We start from the raw sequence: 27,213 nt of genomic DNA, 5'->3' as shown, positions 1-27,213 counted from the left end.
GTGGCTGGGTTCTTTGTGATGGTTTTGTTGCTGTTTTTAGTTTTTTATTCATGAATGATAGCGCATACATGCACATTAGAGAGAAACAGAGAGAGAGAGAGAGAGAGAGAGAGAGAGAAGGCACCCTAGCAAGGTCTGGTCATGCCACGGCCCCTCCCCAGCCGTCCAGCTCATCGGGGTTCAGGCATGCATGAGTGAGCCCAGCGTGTATCAGGGCGGCCAGGCCAGGGCTCTGAACCTGCGGTCGGCCACGTGGCTTCCTGCACTGTAGTTCAGTGCTGTGCTGAATTTTATTTGTTTAGTCCACGAATGAGAGAGACCAGGGATACAGCGCCCCAGCGGGGTCCTTGTGCCACCATCCAGCCTCGGTCTCAGTCCTGTCACAGACCGCTGGCATAGTTGTGCCTGGTGTCCTCAGGGAGGTCTCCGGGCTTGAACCAGAACCCTCCCACGTGGGCCAGCTTCACAGAGTGCTGTATCTGCGTCTACAGCCCCATTCAGCCCCTGTGGTATTTTGGGAAAACTTCTGTTGTTTGGGTTTTTTGCAACCAAGTGTTTTAAAAATTAGGAACCTTGGTGTGTATTTCATAAAAATTAAAATGTTCTATTGGTATAAGCTAATGAGCTCGACTCTTACCAAAAGGTTGTGTGTGTGTGTGTGTGTGGCACATGTAAAATTAGAAAAGAATTGGAAGATTAGATAAGAATTTATTTTTTTGCTTGTTTATTTGCTTATCAGAAGATAATTGTTTTTCTTTTAAATTAAAAAATGTTAGTAATGTAAAAAGTATGGAAGTTTTCTTTTTGTTTAGTCATTACTTAATTTCATGGTATGATATTTGCAGTAAAATTCCTACTGATTTTACTTTTTATAATTGTAAATGTGTTATTTTTAACTGTAGGAAGACATTGATGCAGAGTCTTCATTTTCATTAAATATGAACTTTAGCAGTAAAAGAACAAAATTTAAAATTACTACGTCAATGCAGAAAGACACGCCACAGGTGAGTTCTTTAAAACAGAAGACATGAATTGACCCTCTCACTGCGCCAGAGGCTGGAAGTCCATGGTAGAGGGGTCAGCAGAGCCACTCTGTGGAGGCTTGGGGCTCACCATCCCCCACCGTCCCCCGCTGTCCCCCGCCTTACAGCCGCATCACAGAGTTGTGTGGCCAGCTTTCTCTGTGTCACACCACACTTGGGGTTCATCCTCTCCACCCTGTGTGGTGGAGACCCTGGCTCCGAATCAGGTTACGTTCAGAGATTCTGGATAGAGAGCTGCCAGGCTGTACACCCAGGCCTGCTCCCAGCACTTAGAGAGTTCAAGGACCCGAGTACTTTCTAATGTTATTTCTTTTGAAACGTTCTAAACATTGCATTTCACAAGTCCAAATTTACGTTGCAATCATGCAAAATTTTACACACCAGAATTAATAATATGATACATCTTTTCTGGTACATTCTTTGCGTTTACTAACCTCACATTAAAATTGAAATCTGTGCTAGCATTTAGTTTTTAAAAAGCAGTCCCAACCACAAGAACAGCACAGGCCGGGGCATGCCCACGGCATGGTGCTGAGGCCAATGAAGACTGCGGTTTGCTGGGGACCAGCAGTTGGCGTAATGGCTATGTCGCTGGACTCTCATGTGATCAATCGCAGTTCGAGTCCCAGACCCGGTGGCATAAACCCACGCTGGGCACGTGCGTATGCATGCCCAAGATCCCGAGAGGAGAATGGAGGAGAAGGGATTGCGGTGTGACCATCCCCCTGGGGGGTGATTTCTCGCTTTCTGTTTCCCTGTCTCTCTCTCTTTCTGGTGATCACATGCCCCCTATAGCAAAAACCTCTCCCAAAAAAAAGAAAAAAAAAAAAAAAAAGACTGCAGTTTGCATCTGGGTCTGCACCGGTACCTCTGTGGGAAGTACTGTGGCAGGACTCCGTCATCTTTGATGGGATGCTGGAAAGTTACTGCTCTGTGTCTCTCACGGCCTACTTTATTGGCTATTTACATTCATAGTATGGTTGACAATAGTGTAGGCTTTGTTCCTAGTATCCTTTCAGCTTTATTGCTACAAATTATACATGGTCAGCCTCCGTATCCGTGGGCTGTAGATTGAACCAACCACGGATGGGACACACTCGGGGAAGAAGCAGTCTGTGTCTGTGCAGAGCACGTTCAGACTGTTCTCCTTGTCCCCTTCCCTGAGCAGTGTGGAGAGACGGCAGCTCACCTGGTGTTTCCTCTCGTGGGTGTTGTGAGTAACCTGGAGGTGGTTTGAAGTGTCGGGGGGGGGGCGTGTAGGTGATGGGCGCACACGGCACCCCTGAGAGGGACTTGAGCACCCCTGCTCTTGATGTCTGTGGGGTCCTGAGCCGGTGTTCCGTGGATACCGAGGGGTGGCTGCACAGCCCTCCAGAGATGTTCGGCCCTGGTCATGTGATTTAGCTAACTATGCTCAGTATTGATGGACGTTTATTTGAACTGATTGGTAAAATAACAAGTTGAGCAACCTAATGTCTCACGTGCAAACTCGCTTTCTTCCGTGAAAAGGAGATGGAGCAGACGAGAAGTGCGGTGGACGAGGACCGGAAGATGTACCTCCAGGCTGCTATAGTTCGCATCATGAAAGCGCGGAAGGTGCTCCGGCACAACGCCCTCATTCAGGAGGTACGGGCGTCCTCGGAGCTGCTTCCGGAAGGCAGGAGGGTGTTAGCTGTCACGGGGGAGGGGGGTGGGGGGCCAGGTCTGCTGCTGCTCACTCTCGAATTGCCAGAGGACACATGCTCTTGCCAAATGGAGGTAGAGGCAGAGAGAGGGGAGAAAGCACCCCATTCCAGGGCGGAGTCATGCCCAGATCCCTTCTTTTCCCTCTCCCTCCTTTTGGGAGTTTAGACAGGCACACACACGCACCTGGCATGGTTTTCAAACTGCTGGGGCGGGGATTCAAACTACGATGTGCCCTGTGAGGTCTCGTTCCTGTAACCACTGGACTACAGGGCTGGCCCAGTTCTGTTTCTTTTTTAAAGATGTTACGGAAATAATATGGTCTCCACATAGTGTATGTACACATTCTACTAGTCAGCGAGGACAGTGCTCACTTCTGATTTTAGTATGAAGTTCAGTTCACTCTGGCTTGAATTGCGGGTCTGAAGTGGGCTGACGTGTCCAGGCTTCTGTGCAGTTACTGGGGGGCTGACCACGTCTAGTCTGCACACATTTCATGTGTGTGTCTGCCGTGGGCTGCTGGCCCTGGGCCCAGAAGCAGAGGGCTTCCCGAGCCTGGCAGGCCCTGCTGGGGTTCACGGTACTGAAGGTGTATCCACGTAGGCATAACCTACACGGCATGCTCGGGAAGGAGGCGTGCTCACCGGGGGCAGGACGTGGGTCACAGTCCCGACTCGGGGCGCCCAGAGTCCCTCCCTGAGAAGGTGGCACTGGAGCTGAGAGCTGGAGCCGAGCTAAAGTTAAACGAAGCCCGGGTGTGCACGGATGCCTGCTTACGGCCACTCGTCTATAGTGTGGCTCAGCTGTGTGCAAATATTACTAGATTTTTGTCTGCATTCTGCTTTTTCATTTCTTCACAAATAAACGCAAGGCTTTTCCTTACTCTGCATAAATGATTCTTTTTGGTCATCATATCAAAATTGAAAGACGATCGCTCCCTGCCCCATGCTGGCTGGCGACTCCGTGGGAGACACTGAAGAGCGTGCACCCGCTTCCTCTGCCGTGCCCCCGTGTGGGCTGCTTTTACTCATCCAATGAGTGCAGCCGCCTCCGCGCCGTCAGTCTGTCCGCTCTCAGGCTGAGGCTGTCTGCTGAGGAGCCGGGCGGCCGGGGCGGCAGCCGAGTAACCGCGCGTGTGTCTCCCACAGGTGATCAGCCAGTCGCGGGCGCGGTTCAACCCCAGCATCAGCATGATCAAGAAGTGCGTCGAGGTCCTGATCGACAAGCAGTACATCGAGCGCAGCCAGGCGTCGGCCGACGAGTACAGCTATGTCGCCTGACGCCGCGTGACAGCCCCTGCCGGGTGTGCCGTCGCCACCGCCATCGCCATCGCCATGGTGTGTCCCTGTGGGAAAGCAGCCGTGCCTCCGCCATTTGGTCATTGGGCAGCCCCCGTTTCTCTGCTGTTTACAACATCACCAGTGCCACGTCATGAGCGTCAAAGCGAGTGCCGGGAGATCCTTCCAGCTCCTGTCCTTACGGCCTCTCTTAAACTGTCCGGAACGGATGAGTGGAGTGTTGCTGAGATGTGGAAATTTGGTTGGGTACCATGCTTTTTCTCCCCTTCACGTTTGCAGTTGATGTGTTTTTTTTTTTTTTAAATGTATCTTAAAGGACATAAAATAAAAAACTTAAATATTGTAATATGACAGATAACCTAATAATTGTATCTACATTAAAATGACAAACATGATATTGCTGCTTGTCAAATAAAAAAATAAAGAAACAGAATGCCTTTCCGTATGTGGATGGAGTGTCCAGTTGGCCGAAGGTGGCGGACGTCGGTGTCTGGGTGTCCCCTTAGCGGCTGGTGCAGTGTGAGCCCTTCCTTTCGGAGGGCCCGACGCACTTGCCCGGCTGCAGTCCACATGGAGAACGTCGGGAATTACTGTTCCATTCGGTATAAAGAGCTTTACCTTTGTGGATTAGAACTCCATCGAATGGCAGCATTTCAGGGGCTGAGCCATGATCCACCGGCATGTTTCAATGGTGTCTATACCACAGTGTGAGGAGAGCGTGGGGGGGCCCTTGAATATGGCGTAGAAAGTGCTTTGCATTCCAAAGTCATCTTTTTCCCCTACGCAGTAATTCTAGACCACCGCCCCAGCTCTGCGCCCTCCCTGTGTTGTAGACGGGCCTGTGACCCCAGTGGCTGCCTTCCCAAAGGGCTCCGTCTCCACGGCCTACACTCCCCTCCCGTGACAGCGCAGGCCCGGGATTCACCTAGGTGAGGTCAATTCACCTGGAGGCCTCAGGTGTGTGTAGCAGTGCACGTGTGAGATACACCCTTACAAACCGGTCTAGTGCATTATAGCAGGGCCACTTACATAGAGACCAGAAATCCCATGATTTTATTTAGTAAATATGTCAGTATTAAAATACTCTGTTATATGTATTATCTACCCACATTCGATCTTTTTTTTAAAGCTGGACTATATTTTAAAGCATTTCTCACACCAGTTTTTTTCACTTACAATGTATCAGTTTGTATCTCTAAACAGGCGTCTGGGAAAAAGATAACAGTGATGTTAGGCATAACATCATAACTTCACATCTGAAATGCGGTTCATATTGAAACTTACCTTACTGTTGCAAAATGGCTTTTACAATTGACTTATTCAGTTGTAAAAGACAACTGTGTCTCATGTTTTAAAATCTCCTGAAGGTATGCTTTATATACTGTGTTTCTCATTTTACCTTTCTTCACCAAGAAAATAATGGGCAAGATACAAAATGTACATTCGCTGTCCAAGAGCAGACTTTCTTTTGCTAACTTGTGGATAAAGTTTTCCAAATCGATTTTTTTCTTAAGTTAAATTTCTACATGTTAAATTAAGTCCTACTCTAGTATCTGATTGTCAAGAAAATATATTGTAAAATGGACGAATTACTTGTGCTGGGGTCTCCAGGAATGGCTGGCAGGCGTTTGCCACCTCGCCCAGTTCACCTGAAAGGGAACATCGTAGCCCTGCTCGTGCGTGAGCAAGGAAGGAGGCAGGTGCAGTCCACCCAGCACCGTCCAGACGCCTGAAAACCTGTTTGAACGCCACCTTCCCGAGGAGCACGCAGGTGGTGCGTCTCTTCTGGGGAGGTTCAGCGATTGTGGTCCTGCGGGGAGCCTGGGCACAGCTGGCAGTGGTGCCCGGCAGGACTGCTCTGCTGCACCCGGGCTTGAGGGCAGACCCAGCAGAGGCGGGAGGAACACAGGGTGCCTGTGCCTCAGAATGAAGGGCTGGACGGAGGTTGCGGGAAGGTCGGCCCTCAGCTGGGAGATAGCTATGCGAGCCGGCCAGCCGTGTGCAGCCTTGCGTCCTTCCTCTGCAAGGGAAGAGATTTTTGGTTTAGGCCGTGTGTGCTTGCTGGAGAGACAGACAGTGGGCAGTCACCCACCAGGGGGGCGGCCATGTCGCAAATATTTTAACTGCTACTGTGCGGGTTTACTCTGTGCTTTAGTCCAGATTTTGTGGTAATTTGCTTTAATATAAACAACAGACATTCTGGGATTTGACTTATGACTTACTGTTTTCATAGGGTTTTAGAACCCGTATGTGCTACATCGGTATAGCATTTCTGTTTGCTTTTAAAAATCTATTGGATTCAAACTGTGACAGGTGCTCACACATAATGTTATTTTGTTTAGTCTGTAGATAATCTTGTTAGGCTTTTTTTTTAGTGTTTTTTTTTCCCCTTAGTTCTTTGCCATAGGCACGTACACTTGTCAGAGAGAGGGAAAGTGAGAAATCGCCGCTCCCGAAGGGGGATGGCCACACCGCAATCCCTTCTCCTCAGTTCTCCTCCCAGGATCTTTGCCATTGGCACGTACACTTGTCAGAGAGAGGGAAAGTGAGAAATCGCCGCTCCCGAAGGGGGATGGCCACACCGCAATCCCTTCTCCTCAGTTCTCCTCCCAGGATCTTTGCCATTGGCACGTACACTTGTCAGAGAGAGGGAAAGTGAGAAATCGCCGCTCCCGAAGGGGGATGGCCACACCGCAATCCCTTCTCCTCAGTTCTCCTCCCAGGATCTTTGCCATTGGCACGTACACTTGTCAGAGAGAGGGAAAGTGAGAAATCGCCGCTCCCGAAGGGGGATGGCCACACCGCAATCCCTTCTCCTCAGTTCTCCTCCCAGGATCTTTGCCATTGGCACGTACACTTGTCAGAGAGAGGGAAAGTGAGAAATCGCCGCTCCCGAAGGGGGATGGCCACACCGCAATCCCTTCTCCTCAGTTCTCCTCCCAGGATCTTTGCCATTGGCACGTACACTTGTCAGAGAGAGGGAAAGTGAGAAATCGCCGCTCCCGAAGGGGGATGGCCACACCGCAATCCCTTCTCCTCAGTTCTCCTCCCAGGATCTTTGCCATTGGCACGTACACTTGTCAGAGAGAGGGAAAGTGAGAAATCGCCGCTCCCGAAGGGGGATGGCCACACCGCAATCCCTTCTCCTCAGTTCTCCTCCCAGGATCTTTGCCATTGGCACGTACACTTGTCAGAGAGAGGGAAAGTGAGAAATCGCCGCTCCCGAAGGGGGATGGCCACACCACCAGGCCTTCTCCTTCATTCTCCTCTTGGGATTTTGAGCACAAGTGCCTGGCGTGATTTTCAAGCCCCCAGGTTTGGGACTCGAACTGTTGTCAGCCATTTGGGGAGTCCAGCACCTTAACCACCATGCCACCTGCTGCCCCGATGCTTCTTTCTTTCATAGTGGAGGAGACGGGTGGCTTCCCGGAGCTGGTGGTAGGTAAACTGCAGAGCCTGAACTTAAGTCCCAGTCAGCACTGTGGAACTCGCAAGTCCAGTATCTAATACAGCTGTGTCTCAGTATCCTGGGGAGATCAGTTTCAGGGTGCTCTGGGGCACCCAAATCGGCACGCTCAAGTTTCTTACATAAAATGCTTTTGTATTTGCTTATAATCTACGAATACCCTCTGCTGCATAAGGGGGCTTCAGAAAGTTCATGGGAAAATAGAATTTAGTACATATTTACTTTGGTGCAAAAGTGTTGACACCACACACAGATTTTTAAGTTATTTCTCTCTTAAGAGAGCACCCTCCATAGGTCCTCGACATCGTGATCCAGCCCCAGACCATGGGCACGCGTGTGACCAGCATACTGGGGATGGTCTCGGACACAAGCCCAGACGCTTTTGAACTTTTAATCATCTCTAGATTTCTTACGATTTCTTTCTTTCTTTTTTTTTTTTTTTTTTTTTTTTGGAGAGGTTTTTGCTATAGGGCGCATGCGCTTGCCAGGAAGACAGACCTGACTGAAGAGGGACGGGTTGAGATTTTAAAACTGTCAGAGACTGGAGGCCAGCAGGTGGCATAGTGGTTAAGGTGCTGAGCTCCCACATGGCTGACCATGGTTCGAGTCCCTGATCCAGTGGCTTGAAACTCACGCCTGGCATGTGTGTGTGTGTGTGTATCCAAGATACCTAGAGGAGAACGGCATGGAGGAGTAATTCCTCAGCTTCTCCCCGTCCCCGACTAGTGTGCGTGTCTATAGCGCACAGGCTGACCTGAGGCCCCTGCTGTGGACATCCTTTCTTGTCCTTGAGGAAGGGGCTGGGGAAGCTGGTCGGGTTGAGAACAGATAAAGTGGCTCCTGTAGCCATCAGAGCTTTGGGGCCTTGTGGCGGGTGATCGGATTTAGTGCTGCGTAGGCGGCCACCTTGTCAGGTCAATTCATGGAGGCCTCCTTGACATTCGGAGAGCCCTTGGCACAGGCTTGCAATCCTGCTCTCGTCCAGGGACCATGTGTGATGGCTTTAGTTTTACTTAGGCTGCCCTTAGGCCCAATTTCAGGGGAGCCGTTATAACAGGCACTTGTCAGAACCAGCTTCCCCGGGGGTGTTCCCCATAGGCCGGAGAGAAGGGAAGGGAACGGAGAGCAAGGAGGAGTGCGGACGGACAGCCAAGAGCAGAAAGGAGGGAGTGGATGTGGATCTCGGGGGTTCCTCATCTGGAAACCTTTGGGATGGCTGCAGATTTGTCTCTAAGGAAGCAGTGGGGGTGTGTGCTGTCATTTCAAGACTGGGGATAGCTAAGCACGCTTCTCACTCAGGTTGTGTAGTTTTCTAAGTGAATACACAAACTAAGAGCTATCAAGAGTCCCCAGTGGGGGCCAGTAGGTGGTGTGCTGGTTAAGGTGCTGGATTCTCATGGGTGACCATAGTTCAAGTCCCAGACCCAGAGGCTTGAAAAACATGCTGGGCGCATGTGCACACGTGTCCAAAATCCAGAGAATAGAGGGGGAGGGACTGCGGCGTGGCCATCCCCTCTCTGGGGTGAGGGGTGGGGGTGGTTTCTTACTTTCCCTCGCTCTCTGGTGAATGCCTGTGCCCTATAGCAAAAAAAAAAAAAAAAATCTATTTTTTCTTTTCTGGCAACGCTAAAATTTTTCCAAGAAAAATACCCATCTGGCCATCCAGTATAAAAACGGCAACCACTAACTTTTGCCTCCCCAGGGCTGCAAGTTCAGCATGGGTGGCCGTTCTCCAGTTACCAGATCTCTTGGCCGGGCGGGGTGCGGGTCAGTGTGCACGGCACTCCTCCACGGCGCTCCCGGCCAGCCGCTCTCTGACTCCAGTGATGAACTGACAGTACCCAGGAGACACGTGGGCGGGCGGTAGCAGATGTTTACTGCCGCAGGACTGGCTTACATGTGAAGTCATGATGCAGGAGTGAGTTTTGACATGGGTGTTTACACACATTCAGGGTTTGACTTCCTGGATTTCAGGGAGCGGCCCAGCTCTCCCACTTGGAGGTGAGGACACAGCTACAGAAGTGGGTAATTGGTGGGTAATTGAGCCAAAGTGTATCTGCCTCTTGATTATCTCTTGAATTCAGAAGTCCTGGTCAATTATGGTCTCACATAGTCCCTAATGTTTACATCCTCTTCTTGGTGAGTTTAAACATATCATTTATCAGCAAAAGAAAAGAACTTTTTGGAACCACTATGGAAAAGAAGGCTTGAATAAGAAAGGGAGCCAGAGGGTGGCACTGCGGTAACACAGCTGGACCCACAAGGGCGTGGGGTTCCAGGTTCTCAGCCCAGAGCCTCCCTCTCCTTACTGGGCACAGGCTCACACACACACACACACACACACACACACACACACACACATACACACACACACGACCTGGTCTGACAGGTAGAAATTGGTCACAGTGGGAGGAGCCTGTTGGGATTGCCTCTCTCTCTCTCTCTTTCTCAAGAAACGTGAGACCAGTAGGTGGTGTAACGGTTATGTCACAGGACTCCCACATAGTTGACTGCAGTTCAACTTCTGGACCCGGCGACTTGAGGCTCACTCTGGGCACATCTGTGTGCATGCCCAAGATCCCAAGATGAGACTGGAGAAGAGATTGCATCGTGGCTATCCCCCCAGGGGGTGATTTCTTGCTTTCTGTCTTTGTCTCCTCTGTCTCTCCGGGAAGCACACATGGCCTATAGCGAAAATCTCTCTTAAAAAAATAAAAAAAAAAGAAAAAGAAAAAAAAAAAAAAAGGAAAGGAAGGAAAGAAATTAATCAACTTTTTTAAAAAGAGGTTTTTGCCTTAGAGTAAGTGTGCTCACGAGAGAGAGATGACAGACAGTGAGAGAGAAAGTGAGAAATCCAGGCTGCAGTTCCTCCTCCTCGATTGTCCTCCTGGGACCCTGGGCACACGTTCACACGCACCTGGCATGATTTTCAAGCCACCAGGTCGAGGACTCACACTGTGGTCAGCCAGGTGGGAGTCCAGCAACGTAAACACTACGCCATCTGCTGGCCCCATGAATCAACTTTTTGAAAAATAATTTGAGTAAGAAGAGGCTTTTAAAGTTTTATTACTGTGTTCTCCTTACTATGAACAGTCCTGGTAATTGAAGAACTGCAGCCCACGTTGAAGCTTGCGGTCTTGGGGAGGCAGAAAGTTAGCGGTTGCCATTTTTATACTAGATGGCCAGATGGGTGTTTCCCCTGGAAGAATTTTAGCTTTGCTAGAAAAGGATCAAATTGTTCTTTGACTTTTTTTTTTTTTTAATAGTTGCCAGAGGGTGCATGTGCTCACCAGAGACAGAAAGGGAAAAGGCATTCCCCAGTGGAGTGTGGCCATGCCACACTCCCCTATCTTCCATTCCTCCCTCCTGTCAGAATATGGGCAGACATGCACTCAGAGACATGTGCCAGCCATGTGTTTCGAGCCTCCAGGACCAGGATTCACACTGTGGTCGGCTCTGTGGGACCTGGCTCCCTTAGCCACTAGGCCCAGGGAAGCCCTTCTTTGCCTTTTTTTTTTTTTTTCCCCAAGAGAGAGATTTTTGCTATACGGAACATGCTCTTGCCAGACAGACAGAAAGTAAGAAATCACCCCCAGAGGGAATGGCCACGTCACGTCCCTCCTCTTCCTCCATTCTCCTCTTGGGATTTTGGGCATGCACACATACACGTCCTGTGTGAATTTAAAGCCGCAGGTTCGGGACTCCAACCAGGGTCAGCCGTGTGGAGTCCAGCCACATCATTATGCCCTCTACTGTTCACCCTTCTTTGACTTGTATAGCCAGCTCTGTTTAGGTGTCAACTAGCTGATGGGACTACCCCTAGCATAGCACTGAGTCCTGTGCTAAAACCCTCAACTTCTTGGGGTGGCTTTATTTTTTTAAAGAATTATTTACTTCTATTTATCATTATTATCATTTTAAAATCTGCTACATGACATGTGTGATCAACAGAATAAGACAGAGATAGAGAGGAAAAGTGAAAAAGCAAGCCGCCAAGTACAGGACTTGAACTGTGGTCAACCATGTGGAAATCCAGCACCTTGACCACCATGCCAACTTCTAGTCCCTTGGAGTGTTTTGTTTTTTTTTTTCCCAGTTTGTTTTTCTTCTAGAGAAGAAAGGACAGTTACTATAAGCAAAGAACTACTTTAAAAAGAATCAAAAGTGGTTTACCATAAATTGTACCAAACATTTGACCTAAGGGGGCCAATGATGCAGAAGGATGCTGACATGAAAGGAAAATTTGAATGCTAAGTAGAAAAAGGAAGCTGTTTAAGCATATTAGTTGTATATTGCTGAAGTGACTGAATTTGAATCAATGCTAGCTATGAAATAAATACTTGAGACATCTTGTTTTGATTGCATGTTTTAAAATAATTGTCTCAGAATGTTGACAATCGAGGGAGATGAAGACCTTCAGCCTCTCAGGAAGCTGAGTGTCTTCTTCACTTAAAAGTTACATGCATGGGGACCACCTGTTAGCGTAATGGCTATGTCGCTGGACTCCCACGTAGTTGACTGTCGTTTGCGTCCTGGACCCGGTGGCTTAAAACTCACGCCGGGCGCATGTGCGTGCATGCCCAAGATCCCAAGAGGAGAATGGAGGAGAAGGCATTGTGGCGTGGCCATCCCCCCCGGGGGGGGGTGATTTCTCACTTTCTGTCTCTCTGTCTCTCTCTGTCTGTCTGGCGAGCACACGCACTCTATAGCAAAAGTTACATGCATGGGGGCCAGCAGGTGGCATGGTGGTTAAGGGAGCTGGATTCCCACATGGCCAACCATGGTTCAAGTCCTGGACCTGGCGGCTTGCTTTCTCACTTCTCTCTCTCACTCTGGTCAAATTTTAAAAGTTAAACAAAATAATCCTTTTTAAAAAATAAATAAATAGAAATAAAAATGGGGTTACATGTATGACCATGGCTGGAGCCAAAACCTCCAGTGCCCCCTGAAGCAGGGAGGACACAACTCCTAGAGAGGAAGTGGTGTCCACACCTCGCCATGTCAGCTTTGCTGCTGTTTCCCACTGATGCTTGGCCTCAGAGTCAGAACAGAAAGAGCCCATTTGTGTGCAGGGGAGGCTGCACCTCTAGAAGGCCAACCTAAGCTGAAGAGAAGTCAGATCAGGCTCATGGCTGCTAATCTAGTAACTTAAATCCAGTCCGGCTAGATCGAAAGTCCTGAGACCAGCTGGACATTTCTGATGCAACCAATCTGGGATTCTTGGGTAGCAGAGAAAGGAAAGGAAGGACCAGAGAGCTGGCTAATTAATTTCAACCCCTGCTGGACCATCACACCCACCAGGAATGACTCGTAAAGGGGCAATTATGTGGCCAATAGAAGGTTCTCCTGATAGCTCAGGACACGGTATCCAGGTGCTGCTACACCTGGGAAATGCAGTGAGCTGTGGTGTGGGCATGAACATGAATTTCAGTGTTTAAAGAAAAAACAAGAATCATCTAATGTTATGTCATATTAGGATGCTTCTGCAAAAAGTTTACGGAAAAATGTGTATTATGAAAAAACTTCATTAATTTCAATTTTTTTGCACTAATATAAACTTGTACTTTAATCCCACGTTTCCACAAAATGTTTACCTTTTGTTTTGTTTTGCCATAGTACGCATGTGCTTGCCAGAGACACAGCAAGCAAGAGAGGGAAAGTGAGAAATTACTCCCCAGGGGGATGGCCACTCCACAATCCCTTATCCCCTATTCTCCTCTTGGGGTTTTGGGCACACACACACACACACACACACACACACACGTGTCTGGTGTGGGTTTTTTTTTTTTTTGAGAGGTTTTTGCTATAGGGCGCGTGCGCTTGCCAGACAGACAGAGAGAGACATAGAGACAGAAAGCGAGAAATCACCCCCCAGAGGGGATGGTCACTCCGCAATTCCTTCTCCTCCATTCTCCTCTCGGGATCTTGGGCACGCATGCACACACGCCTGGTGTGAGTTTTAAGCCACCGGTTCCAGGATGCGAACCACGGTCGACTATGTGGGAGTCCAGCAACATAGCCATTACACTAACTGCTGGTTCCCTGTCTGGTGTGATTTTCAGCACCAGATCTGGAACTTGAACTGTGGTCAGCCATGTGGGATTTAGCACCTTAACCTCCATGCCACCTGATGGTCTCCTCCCCAACAAACATTTTTTTTTTTTTAGAAAGGTTTTTGCTACAGGGTGCGTGTGCTTGCCAGAGAGACAGAGAGACAGAAAGTGAGAAATCACCACCCGAGGGGATGGCCACGCTGCAATCCCTTCTCCTCCTTTCTTCTCTCGGGATCTTGGGCATGCACACATACACACACACACACGCACACACGGCGTGAGTTTAAGCCACCTGGTCCAGGACTCAAACCATGGTTGACTACATGGGAGTCCAACAACATAGCTATTATGCTAACTGCTGGTCCTCCCACAAACTTTTTGAAGTTCTCACATATAACGAGATTTATTATCAGGTACTGGCTCATGGATTATGGCTGTTAAGAAGTCCTGTAGGCTTTGCCTCTATTAATCCCCTGAGACTGCACCATGGAGCAGGGAGTGAAACCAACTGAGACAGAAAGACTACCTCAGACCTCCCACTGCCTTTTAACTGCCCCAGAATTGTCACCAGGAAAGTAAGTGTATAATTCATCAGATGACTAGAAGCCAGCACAGAGGCACAAGAAATATGGGAAAACAAGGAAACACCTCTCCCTCAATGGAACAGAGCAATAGTTCTTCAACCACAGAGAGCACAAAAGAATTCACAGGAATGTCAGAAAAAAGAACTCAGAATATTCATGGTGACAGAGATGAGGAGTCTTTCCAAGATTTGAAGGAGGAGATACACACCATAAAAAGTAACTAACCAGAACTTTTAGAGATGAAGACAGTAATACAGGGAGTCAAAAATTCCCTCAAAAGTATGAATAGCAGATTGGACCATGCAGAAGACAGAATATCTGAGCTAGAAGATAAAATGTTTGACTTACATAAAACCATGGAAAACTAATTTTATTTTTATTTTTAAAATTTTTTATAGAGAAATTAAAAAAATATTTATTTAACTTTACTTATTCATTCATTTTTAATTTGACTAGAGAGATACAGAGTGAGAGAGCAAGCCACCAGGTCCAGGACTCGACTCGTGGTCAGCCATGTGGGAGCACCCAGCGCCTTAACCACCATGCCACCTGCTGGTCCCGGAAAACTAATTTTAAAAATTGAGGACAACATATGGGAAATACTAGATACTCTTAAATACCCAAATATCCAAATGATAGGTATTCCAGAAGGTGGAGACTCAGACAAGGGCATAGAAGATCTATTTCAAGAAATACTTATAGAAAACTTCCTAAATTTAGAGAAGCATTCAGACATCCAAACCCCCAAAATACAGAAGACCCCAAATAGAATCAACATAAGAAGATCCTCTCTATGACACATTACAGCCAAATTGGTAAAATTCATAAAAACAAGATTCTAAAAATAACAAGAGAGCAAGTCAATACAAAGGTTATCCTATTAGGCTAACATCAGAGCTCTTGACTCAAACAATGCAGGCAAGAAAATGGGAAGACATAGTCAAAATACTAAAAGAAAAACAATTTCAACCAAGAATACTATACCTGGCAAGATTATCCTTTAAATGGGAAGAATAAAACCATTCTCAGACAAACAAAAACTGAAAGAGTTCACCAATACTAGACTAGCTCTTCAAGAAGTACTGAAGGGGGAACCAGCAGTTAGCGTAATGGCTATGTTGCTGGACTCCCACATAGTCGACCGTGGTTCGCGTCCCGGACCCGGTGGCTTAAAACTCACGCCAGGCGCGTGTGCGTGCGTGCCCAAGATCCTGAGAGGAGAATGGAGGAGAGGGGATTGCGGCGTGACCATCCCCCCTGGGGGGGGATTTCTTGCTTTCTGTCTCTATGTCTCTCTCTGTCTGTCTGGTGAGCGCACGTGCCCTATAGCGAAAAACCTCTCAAAAAAAAAAAAAAAAAGAAAATTAAAAAAAAAAGAAGTACTGAAGGGAGTACTGTATCAGAAAAACTAAAGAGAGTCAACTTCTTTCACCTTTTTTGTTCCCTCTCAGCCCTCTTAGGATTGAAATACGCCTGCCCCCATTGAGGAGGATAGTTTGTTGTACTCATTCCACCAATTCAAATGCTTATCCCTTCCAAAACATTCTCACAGACACCCAGAAGTAGTACTTAACCAAATATTGGGGATCTTGTGGTCCAGTCAAGTTGACAAAAAATTAACCATCACATCTCTATTTAGTTATATACTGATTAAAGTTTGTTCCTAGTTATTTAAAAATTTTTTTTCATTTTTTTCTCCTATTACATTTAGTCACACGTATCTTTACAGTGTATAACATTTCTTTTCCTAGCACAATTACCATGCATATCAGTCAAGTTGAAGACATTACTATCCACATCAGCAGCAGCAGCAAATCGCTTTTCACTTTCTTCTTATTATTTCTTATTATTTTTTAAACTTTTTTTGCTTATAAAGAGAATTTACCTAACATGAAATACTTCTCAGACCAGTCCAGTTGAGAATACTATACATGTCATCATCAACAGGTAATAAACCTTTTCCGTGTCCCACAAACATCATGCCTCTCTATTTTTTTCTCCTGCTTTCCTTCTCTATACTCTTCTCCCTCCCCCTAATTCTACACTACCTTCTGCATCCATAGCTATTTTTTCTGGTTTTATGCCCTCCAATATTACAATCTCTACCATAGAGTGCAGATAGTCAGTATATATTAAGTGGATACATACAATATCTCTCTTTCATAGCCTGGTTTGCTTCACTCAGCAATAAATCTTCCATATTCGACCACTTTCAATCAAATGCCAGGGTCTTGTTTTTTATGGCTGAATAGTATTCCATAGAGGATATGTGCCAATCTTTTACAATCCATTAATCTGTTTGTGGACATTTGGGTTGGTTCCAAGTCTTAGCAATCATAAATAACGCTGCAATAAACATTGATGTGCAAGCGCTTATCCAACTGAGCATTCTTCTGTCTGTTGGGCAGATACACAGAGGTGAGATTGCTGAATCAAATGGTGGTTCGATTTGTAGACATTAGAGGAATCTCCATATTGTTTTCCACAGTGGCTGGACCAATTTACATTCCCACAACAGTGTAGAAGAGTTCCACTTTCACCATAATCCCGCCAACACTTGTCATTTTTTGTATTTTTAATCTTCACCATTCTGACAGGGATTACGTGGTATCTCATTTGTGGTTTTAATCAGCATCTTCCTTATAATGAGGGATGTTGAGCATTTCCACATATACTTTTTGGCTGTTGGTCTTCCTTAAAGAGATTTTTTGTTCAACTCATTTTCCCATCTTTTCATTGGGTTTATCTTTTTATTTATTTATTTATTTATTTAGGTAAGCTGCTTGAGTTTCTTGTGTATTCTGGTTCTCAGTTCTTTATCTGGGGCAGTTTACAAAAATATTCTCCCATTCTGAGGGTTGTCAATTCACACTAATTTCTTTGCTGTGCAGAAACTTCTTTAATCTGATATAGTCCCACTTGACTATTTTAGAAATTATTGCCTGTGCTTTGGAAGTCTTAATTAAGAACTCTTTTCCTACCCCAATGTCTCCCAGAGTCTCCCCAGTGTTTTCCACCAGTAGTTTTATAGTTTGAGGTCTTAGGTCCAGATCTTTGATCCACTTTGAATTGATTTTTGTTAATGGTGAAAGATGAGTACTCAGTTTCATCTTTCTGTAGGTGGATGCCCAGTTTTTCTAGCACCATTTGCTAAAGAGGTTTTCCTTTTCTCACTGGATTGACTGGTATCCTTTGTCAAAAATCAGTTGGCTGTACATTTGGGGTTTATTTCTGGGGTCTCTATTCTACTCCTATTCTGGTCCACCTGTCTGTTTTTGTGCAAATGCCATGCTGTTTTGGCTATTGCAGCTCTTTAGTATATTTTAGGGTTAGAGAGGGAGGTGCTGCCCACTCTGCTCTTCTTGCTCAGGACTGCTTTGGCAATGCAAGGTTTTTTAGGATTCCAGATAAATTCTGTGATTGTCTTTTCTAGATCTGTGAAGAATATCTCTGCTATTTTGATTGGAATTGTGTTAAATATGTAGATTAATTTGGGTAGAATTGCCATTTTTATTATATTAATTCTTACAATCCATGAACATGGATGTCCTTCCACTTTTTGGGTAATTTTCAATGTTTTCTTAAAGATTTTAATAGTTTTCTTTGTAAAGGTCTTTTACTTCCTTAGTTAGGTTTATCCCTAGGTATCTTATATATATATATATATTTTGCTATAGGGTGTGTGGGCTCGCCAGACAGACAGAGAGAGACAGAGAGACAGAAAGCAAGAAATCACACCCCAGGGGGGGATGGCCACGCCGCAATCCCTTCTCCTCCATTCTTTTGGGATCTTGGGCACGCACGCACACGTGCCCAGCATGAGTTTTAAGCCACCGGGTCTGGGACGCAAACCACGGTCGACTACGTGGGAGTCCACCGACATAGCCATTACACTAACTGCTGGTCCCAGTATCTTATATATTTTGTAGCTATGGTAAAAGGTATTCCTTTCTTCAGATCTACCTTGTTCAACTTGTTCATATATAGAAATGATATAGATTTTTGGATGTTGGTTTTATATTCTGTTTTTTTATGGAAATATTTGGATCTTTTAAGCATACCATGATGTCATCTGCAAATAAAGACATTCCCAACTCTTCTTTGCCTATTTGAATGTCTTTTATAGTATTCCATTTTCTGATTGCATTGGCTGAGACTTCCAGCACTATATTGAAAAGAAGTGGAGAAAGTGGGCAGCCTAGTCTAGTACCAGTTTTTAGTGGAAAAGCTTTTAGCTTTTCCCCATTCAGTTTGTTAGCTATAGGTTTTTCTTTCTTTTTTTTAAAAAGAATTATTTATTTACCTTTATTTATTCATTCTTTAATTTGATCAGAGAGAGACAGAGTAAGAGAGAGAGAAAGTGAGAAAGCAAGTCACCAGGTCCAGGATTTGAACCATGGTTGGCCATGTGGGAGTGTCCAGTGCCTTAACCACCACGCCACCTGCTGGTCCTGCTATAGATATTTCATATATGGCTTTTATTGTGTTGAGAAATGACCTTTTATATCAATTTTGCTTAGAGTGTTAATCATGAAGGAATGTTGTATTTTATCAAATGCTTTCTCTGCATTGATTGAAATGATCATATGGCTTTTCTCTTTCTGTTAATATGGTGTATTATATTTATGGTTTTGTGTGTGTTTCATCCCTGGAATAAAGCCTACCTGGTCGTGATGAATAATCTTTTTTTACATGTTGTTGGATGCAATTTGCAAGTATCTTGTTGAGAATTTTTGCATCTATATTCATCAGATATATTGGTCTGTAGTTTTCCTTTATTGTCATGTCTTCATGTGTTTTGGGACTGAGGATGATGGCGGCTTCATAAAATGAATTTGGGAGATGTCCTTCCTCTTGTGTCTTTAGAAATAATTTGAGTAGAATGGGGGTTAACTCTTACTTAAAAGTTTTGTAGAATTTATATAGGAAGCCATCAGGACCTGGGCTTTTCTTTGCCCGGAGGTTATTTATTACCAATTCAATCTCATGGCTTGTTATGGGTCTATTCATGTTTCTTATATCCTCTTGAATCAATCTTGGTAGATTATATACATCCAGGAATTTGTCCATCTCCTACATGTTCTCTTGTTTGTTGGCATATAGCCGTTCATAGTATCCTCTAAGGATGCTTAGTATTTCTGTTGTGTCTGTTGTAATGCTGCCTGTTTCATTACATATTTGATTTTTCTGGTTTCTTTCTTTCTTCTTCTTAATCAGTCTAGCTAAGGGTGTGTCAATATTGTTAATCTTTTCAAAGAACCAGCTTTTGCTTTCATTTATTTTCTGTATAGTCATTTTTAAATTTCATTTATTTCTACTTGAATCTTTATTATTTCTTTTTGCCTGGCATTTTTTTTTAGTTATTGTTATTTTTCCAATTCCCTGAGGCATGATGTTAGGTTGTCTATTTGTCACCTTTCCATCTTTTTTTTATACACACTAATTGCTATGAATGTCCCTCTTACGACTGCTTTTGTGGTGTCCCAATGATTATGGAAACTTGTATACTCATTATCATTTGTTTCCATGAATTTTAAAATTTCATACATAATTTCTTTGGTAGCTAAGTCATTCAGAAGTAGGTTGTTTAGTTTTCATGTATTTGTGTATTTTGGGGGATTTTTCTTGAAATTAATGTCAAGTTCCATTGTAGTCAGAGAAGATGCTGGATATAGTTTCTATGCTGTTGAATCTGTAAAGGCTTGATTTGTGTCCTTTCATATGGTCAGTCTTTGAAAAGGTTCCATGAAGAGGTGAGAAAAATGTATATTTTGTGGTTATAGGGTAGAAAATTCCATAGATGTCTGTCAAGCCCATTTGATTTATAGTATCGTTTAGGTCCTGTATCACTCTGCTTATTTATTTATTTATTTATTTTGTCTAGAAGATCTGTCTAAAAGAGATAATGGGGTGTTGAGATCTCAAACAATTATAGAGTTGCAACCTATCTCTCCTTTTAGCTCTAGCAGTCTTTCCTTCACATATTCAGTGCTCCTGTTGGGTGCATATATATATACACACACACACATATATATACATATATACATACATATATATACACACACATATATACATACATATATATATAAGCGTTATGTCTTCTTGATGAATTAGCCCATTTACTACTACTTTCTTTGCCTTTTCTTACAGTATTTGTTTTAAAGCCTGAAATCAGTATTGTAGCTTCAGCCTTTTTTTTATTTCTGCTTGCATAAAATATATTTTTTCAAGCCCTTCACTTTTTTTATCCATAAGATGCATTTCTTGTAGGCAACAGATAAAGGGTTTCTGTATTTTTTTAATCCATTCAACCAGTCTGTGTCTATTGATTGGAGAATTTAATCCATTAACATTCAATGTTATTATCAAGATTTCTGGACATGTTCCTATCATTAAGTGAGCCATTTTCTTGGTTGTTTTTGTTTTCTTTTTTTTTTTCTTTTTCTTTTTTATTTATTTATTTATTTTTTTGGAGAGGTTTTCACTATAGGGTGCGTGCGCTCGCCAGACAGACAGAGAGAGACTTAGAGACAGAAAGTGAGAAATCACCCCCCGCGGGGATGGTCACACCACAATCCCTTCTCCTTCATTCTTGGGATCTTGGGCATGCACACACACATGCCCGTTTTGAGTTTTAAGCCACCGGGTCCGGGACGCGAACCGTGGTCGACTACGTGGGAGTCCAGCGACATAGCCATTACGCTAACTGCTGGTTCCCGGTTGTTTTTGTTTTCTTATATCTGTCTGTCTTTTTAGTTTTCCTGTATAGCACTCCCTTCAGAACCTCTTGAAGAGCTGTTATTAAGTTGATAACTTCTTTCAGGTTTTGTTTACCTAAGAATGTTTTAATATTTTTTTCCTATATGAAGGATAATCTTGCTGGGTATAGTATTCTTGGCTGAAATTGTTTTCCATTTAACACTTTGAATATATTTTCCATGCTTTCCTTGCCTGCATTGTTTCTGACTAGAGGTCCGATGTTAGCTTGATGGGGTAATCTTTGTAAGTAATTTGATGTCTCTTTCTTGCCAATTTTAGTATTTTGTCTTTACCTGAGGTTTTGGCCAATTTGGCTATGATGTGGCTTGGAGAGAATCTTCTTGGGTTGAATCTATTTGGGGTCCTATGTATTTCTTGAGTCTGGATATTGGAATTCCTCTCTAGGTTTGAAAAGTTTTCTTCCAGGATTTCATGGAATAAATTATCAATGCTCTTATTTTTCTCTTCCTCTTTTGGGATGCCAATAATTTGGACATTTGGGTGCTTGATGGTATCTAGTATTTCTCATATATTATCTTCATTTTTCTTGGTTGTTTTTTCAGTCTTTTTGATAATTTTTTCTAGATCAGAGATTTTGTCTTCTGTATTTGAGATTATCTTCTGTGTGATCTAATCTACTTTTAATATTTTTGAGGGAGGTTTTAACTTCCTGTATCACATTCTTTATCTCTAACAATTCCATCTGATTTTTATTTCTTCTTTCAAATCATGAAAAAACTTCCTCCTTCCTGGAGTTCGTTGTCTCTTTTCTCTTGCATCTCTTCAGTTTGGTCACTATAAATATTCTGAATTGTTTATCTGACATTTCCATGAGTTCCATTATGTTGTCTGTGGGTGATGAGGAATTCATATTTTCCCTTGGGGGAGAGACGTTTTGTTGGTTGCTCATATTTCTTGTGCCTCTACAATGGTTTCTAGTCATCTGGTGATCTATATGTTCCTTCCTAAATTATTCAATGTATCTCTGACTGTTTAAAGGTGTTTAGGAGTAGGCAATGGCAATCTCTCTTCTGGTCTGCCTCCCTGTTGCACCCAGCACCTGGCACTGTTGTCACTGGTACTGGGTGTCACAGTCCTCTCTGTTTCTAGAGAACAGGTGCACCTGAAACTGAGCTGCTGAACTTCAGCTCAGTAACAAAGAAGAGATCACGTAGCCTGTTCTGTGAGCTATACAAAACACCAAAGTCCTGAGAGTCCAAAGGCAAGTTGGGGAAGGGATAAGCCACGGTTTCTGGCCATTAATCCCTACAGATGCAGGCGGCCTGTCTTCTTTGTTCCCAGTTTTTGATTGGGTGGGATAATGTCCCTGGTTCAAAAAAATCCTCATGTCCACCCAAGGACCTGCTAATGTGACCTTTTTGAAATGAGTGTTTTTGTAGATTTTGTATTTCAGTTAAAATGAAATTATTTTGTCTTAGGGTGGGACACGGACACACAGAGAAGACCACATGAAGACAGAGACAGAAGTTGGAGTGACACAGCTATAAGCGGCTCCAGGGACTATCAGGAACTACCAGAAACTAGAAATAGGTGATAAAGTATCCTCCTCTAGAGCCTTTACAGACTGCACAGGCCTGTTGACACTTTGATTTCAGACGTCCATCCTTGAGATCTGTGAGAGAATAAGTCTCTGTTGTTTCAAGCCACAAAGTTTATACTATGGCCGTCCTGAAAAATGAATAGGATCCCTTTATAAATGTTTAAAGTGGATTTGTTTAAATTTTTTTGACTCTTTATTTTATTTTTTATTTTTACAAATTTTTATTATAATTTATGATTTACATCTAAAAATTACACATTTTTGTAGGGTACAGGATAGTCATTTTTTTTTAAAGCAAGCTGCCAAGTCTAGGACTTGAACTATGGTCAGCCATGTGGGAATCCAGCACCCTTAACCACCACGTCACCTACCAGTCTCCAAGAATAGTCTTTTTTTTTTTTTTTTGGAGAGGTTTTCAATATAGGGCGTGTGTGCTCGCCAGACAGACAGAGAGAGACATAGAGACAGAAAGCGAGAAATCACCCCCCAGGGGGGATGGTCACGCCGCAATCCCTTCTCCTCCATTCTCCTCTCAGGATATTGGGCACGCATGCACACACACCCAATGTGAGTTTAAGCCACCGGATCCGGGACTTGAACTGCAGTCAACTACATGGGAGTTCAGTGACATAACCATTATGCTAACTGTTGGTCCCAACAAAGGTAATATCAACATAGATAATTAAAGAATTTGTAGTTTCTATGTAGAGCACTATGGGAGATAAGAGTTTATAATCCAAAAAAAAAAAAAAAAACAACTATGGGTATCAATCAATGGTCCAATTGAAGATAGATAAAATTGCACATAACTATAACTCATTAAGGGGACCAGCAGAGGTGTAGTGGTTATGTTGCCGGACTCCCATACATTTGATCACAGTTTGAGTCCCAGACCCAGAAGCTTAAAACTCATGCTGGACATGTCTGTTTGCCTAAGATCCCAGGAGTAGAGTGGAGAAGAAGAGATTGTGGTGTGGCCATCCCCTCTGGGGGATGATTTCTTGCTTTCTATCTCTCTGGCTAACGCAAATGCCTATAGCAAAAATCTCTCTCTAAAACAAAACAATACAGAAAAACAAGAACTCATTAGGAAGAAATGGAAAAAATATACTTTACTCACACTATGAGTTCTTGTAAGACTAGAGTAGTTAACTGTACATAAAGAATTCAGTCCTCAGGCCAGTAGGTGGCATGGTGGTTAAGATGCTGGACTCTCATTTGACCAACTGTGGTTTGAGTCCTGGAGCTGGTGGCTTGCTTTCTCACTTTCTCTCTCTGATGAGCACATATGCCTCATAGCAAATTTTAAAATAATAATAATAAATACAATTTTTAAAACTATTTCTCAAAAAAAGAAAAAAAATAAGATTGGGAAGATGTGTTTAAAAGTGAAGACATGGTAAAGTTAGTGATTACAGGCTTTACAAAGTTTTTGATTTTAAACTTATTAAAATTCATTCCAAAGAAAGGCTCAGCTACTTGTAATATTTTGGACTCTTCATCTATTATCTAGTTTTATACAATGAGTAATGGCTATAATAAGCATACAAATTGAAATCTGTGGAGACAACTGTCTATCGAATAATTGGTGCGTTTGTATTTAAACCTGTTGTGTGTAAAATAGTTGAATCTGCATTTAGTTCCAATATTCAGTGTTTTTATCAATACCTGTGAACTTTTCCTTTTTGTCTAGTTGTGAGCTTTCTTACTTCTATTTGTCTCTTTTTAGCTTTCTTGATGTAGTAGTTCCTTAAGTATTTCCTGAAGAGCTGGTTTTGTTTTTGTGAATTTTCTCAGCATTTGTTTACCTGGAAATGATTTTATTTCTCCTTTCCATTTGAAGGACAGTCTTGTTGGGTATAGTACTCTTGTCTGAAATTGCTTTTCTTTCAGAGTTTTAAGTATAACTTCCTACTCTTTCCTTGCATTCATTGGAGAGATCTGATGTTAGTCTAATGGAGTAAACTTTGTAAATAACGGCATTTCTCTCTTGCCATTTTTAGAATAGTGCCTTTGTCTTTGATTTTTACCAATTTGCAGTGAATCTTATTATATTAGATCTATTGGTGTTTCCTGGATTTAAATGTCTACATACCTCTTTAAACTTGGAACATTTTCAGCTAATATGAAAGATAATTTCTTTTTTTTTTTTTTAGAGAGTTTTTTTGCTATAGGGCATGTGAGCTCGCCAGAGAGACAGAGAAACAAAAATCAAAAAATCACCCCCAGGGGGGATGGCCACGCCGCAATCCCCTCTCCTCCATTCTCCTCTTGGGATCGTGGGCACGCATGCACACGTGCCTGGCATGAGTTTAAGCCACCGGGTCCAGGACTCGAACCGTGGTTGACTACATGGGAGTCCAGCGACATAGCCATTACGCTAACTGCTGTTCCCAAAAGATAATTTCTTTCTTTCTTTCTTTCTTTTCTTTCTTTCTTTCTTTCTTCTTTCTTCTTTCTTCTTTTTCTTCTTTTTTTCTTGAGAGTTTTTTTCTATAGGATGTGTGCACTCGCCAGAAAGACAGAGAGAGACAGAAAGACAGAAAGCAGGAAATCACCCCCCAGGGAGGATGGCCACACTGCAATCCCTTCTCCTCTATTCCTCTCTCAGGATCTTGGGCATGCACGCATATGCGCCCAGTGTGAGTTTAAGCCACTGGGTCCTGGACTCGAACCATGGTCAACTATATGGAAGTCCAGCAACATAGCCATTATGCCACCCGTCGGCCCCAGAAAGATGGTTTCTTTGCCTTTACCTGTCTCTCTATCTTCTGGAATACCCATTATGTGGATATTTGGCTATTCAATGGTGTCTAGGTTTTCCTGTATTTCCTCATTTTTAATTGTCATTCTATTTGTTTTGTTTTTGTAGGACTAAATTGGAGGTTATGGCTTCAAGGTCAGAGATACTTTCTTCTGTATGGTCTAATCTGCTGTTGATACTTTCAAGGGAGGTTTTGATTTCCTGCATTGTATTCTCTTTTTTTTTTATCATAAAAATTTCCTCTTTAATCAAGGCCTTGAACATGTAACAGGTTTAGGGACCAGGAGTTAGCGTAATGGCTATGTCGCTGGGCTCCCACGTAGTCGATCGCGGTTCCGGTCCCGGACCCAGTGGCTTAAAACTCATGCCGGTCGCATGTGCGTGCGTGCCCAAGATCCCGAGAGGAGAATGGAGGAGAAGGGATTGCGGTGTGGCCATCCCCCCTGGGGAGTGATTTCTTGCTTTCTGTCTCTCTGTCTCTGTCTGTCTGTCTGGCAAGCGCACGCGCCCTATAGCAAAAACATCTCAAAAAAAACAATCAAACAAACAAAAAAACAACATGTAACAGTTTTCTTGAATAAAATGAAAAGTTTCCAATACATTGAAATATAAATCCACAAGTCATCACACCTAAAACACCCAGCAGGAAAAAAAAAAGTTTACACGATCCCTGGAACAGCCATCGCCTTAGTCTCAGTTGTTTCCTCCATCCATCAGACATGTCCTTCTGGAGACAGATTGTACCATGGCTCCTGGGGTCACACTCGGAAAGCCATAGAGCACTCATCTGGCTGGGCTGCTGTGGCTTGGGCTCTACTCAAGAAGCAAAGCAATCATCAGCACATCCAAACTATGTATTGAATATCCTTTAAATATCAAAGTAAGAAAGAGGAAGGCGACATAATCAGGTTATTAGCAAGATCTTGGGACAGAAAGTCATGACAGCTGTGTAGAGCTGGACACTGAAAAGTGGCTTGTCGGCTTCATTTCTTTGACTTCTTGGGTAGTGGCCTCTAGAACAGCGAGATGTAAGGTTCTGGCTCATGGATCATATAATGGACTCATACCTGACTCTGCTGAATGCCAAGATTCCTCCATTCAGGTTCAGAAACCAAATGGGTTTTAAGAACCAGCTTGGGACCAGCAGTTAGCGTAATGGCTATGTCGCTGGACTCCCACGTAGTCAACCACGGTTCGAGTCCCGGACCTGGTGGCTTAAACTCACGCCAGGCGCATGTGCGTGTGTGCCCAAGATCCCGAGAGGAGAATGGAGAAGGGATTGCGGCGTGGCCATCCTCCCCTGGGGGTGATTTCTCGCTTTCTATCTCTCTGTCTCTCTCTGTCTGGCAAGCGCTTGCACCCTATAGCAAAAACCTCTTCAAATAAAAAGATTAAAAAGATAAATAAATAAAAAGATCCAGCTTGGCTATGTCCTTGGGCAACATGACATCATCATATTTGTCTAAATAGCAAATTTGTTTGTGTGACATAATGGCTCTGCTTATAGGCCTCCAGCCAGGCTCTGCCTAACCTCCAAACAACTCCCAGCAGCACTCCTCCTTGTATTCTTCATCTCCGGAAGTTCTGTTTGATTCTTTTTCAGTGTGTCTCTTTATGGAGTTCCTCCTTCAAGTCATGGGTGGATTTTCTCATCTCCTGGAATTGGTTGTCTGTTTTCTCTTGTATCTCATTGAGTTTTGTTACCATGATTATTCTGAATTCTTTTTCTGTCATTTCTGCAGTCTTTTATGTTTTTCCATTGTTGGTGAGGAGTTATGATCTTCGGAGTGGGAGGTGTTTTCTGATTTTCTCCTATTGCGAGGTCTTCCTTGATATTTAGTTGTCTGGCAATATACTCACTTCTTCCTATGTGGAGCATGTTTCTGTAGCTGTGTGCTACTGCACTTCCTCATGATGTGTTAGGTATATGCCAATTTCCTCCCTCTGCTACGGGAGGGAGTGTGGAGTCCACAATAGAAGTTTTGGGTTCAGGTTTTCAGAG

At 43.9% G+C, this 27,213-nt stretch overlaps 1 protein-coding gene and 1 pseudogene across 3 annotated transcripts in view; one reads left to right on the top strand and one right to left on the bottom strand.

Moving 5' to 3' along the window:
* CUL2 (cullin 2) overlaps positions 1 to 4,457 on the top strand; it is a 124,465-nt gene extending 120,008 nt beyond the window's left edge. For all 3 annotated transcript variants that reach the window (XM_006158316.3, XM_006158315.3, XM_027775628.1), the window contains 3 exons: positions 903 to 1,004; positions 2,553 to 2,669; positions 3,875 to 4,457. In XM_006158316.3, the coding sequence (XP_006158378.1) occupies positions 903 to 1,004; positions 2,553 to 2,669; positions 3,875 to 4,006 (351 nt within the window). In that variant the 3' untranslated portion in view covers positions 4,007 to 4,457. The remainder of the gene's footprint in view (positions 1 to 902; positions 1,005 to 2,552; positions 2,670 to 3,874) is intronic.
* Positions 4,458 to 26,194: 21,737 nt separating this feature from the next.
* Positions 26,195 to 26,701, bottom strand: LOC102499388 (cyclin-dependent kinases regulatory subunit 1-like; annotated as a pseudogene).
* Positions 26,702 to 27,213: the final 512 nt, after the last annotated feature.

The sequence above is a fragment of the Tupaia chinensis genome, unplaced genomic scaffold (genome assembly GCF_000334495.1).
Source record: "Tupaia chinensis unplaced genomic scaffold, TupChi_1.0 Scaffold000578_2, whole genome shotgun sequence".
In the NCBI taxonomy this organism is placed as follows: Eukaryota; Metazoa; Chordata; class Mammalia; order Scandentia; family Tupaiidae; genus Tupaia; species Tupaia belangeri.
The sequence above is the reverse complement of the archived record's forward strand: the minus strand, read 5'-3'. Positions and strand labels throughout refer to the sequence as shown.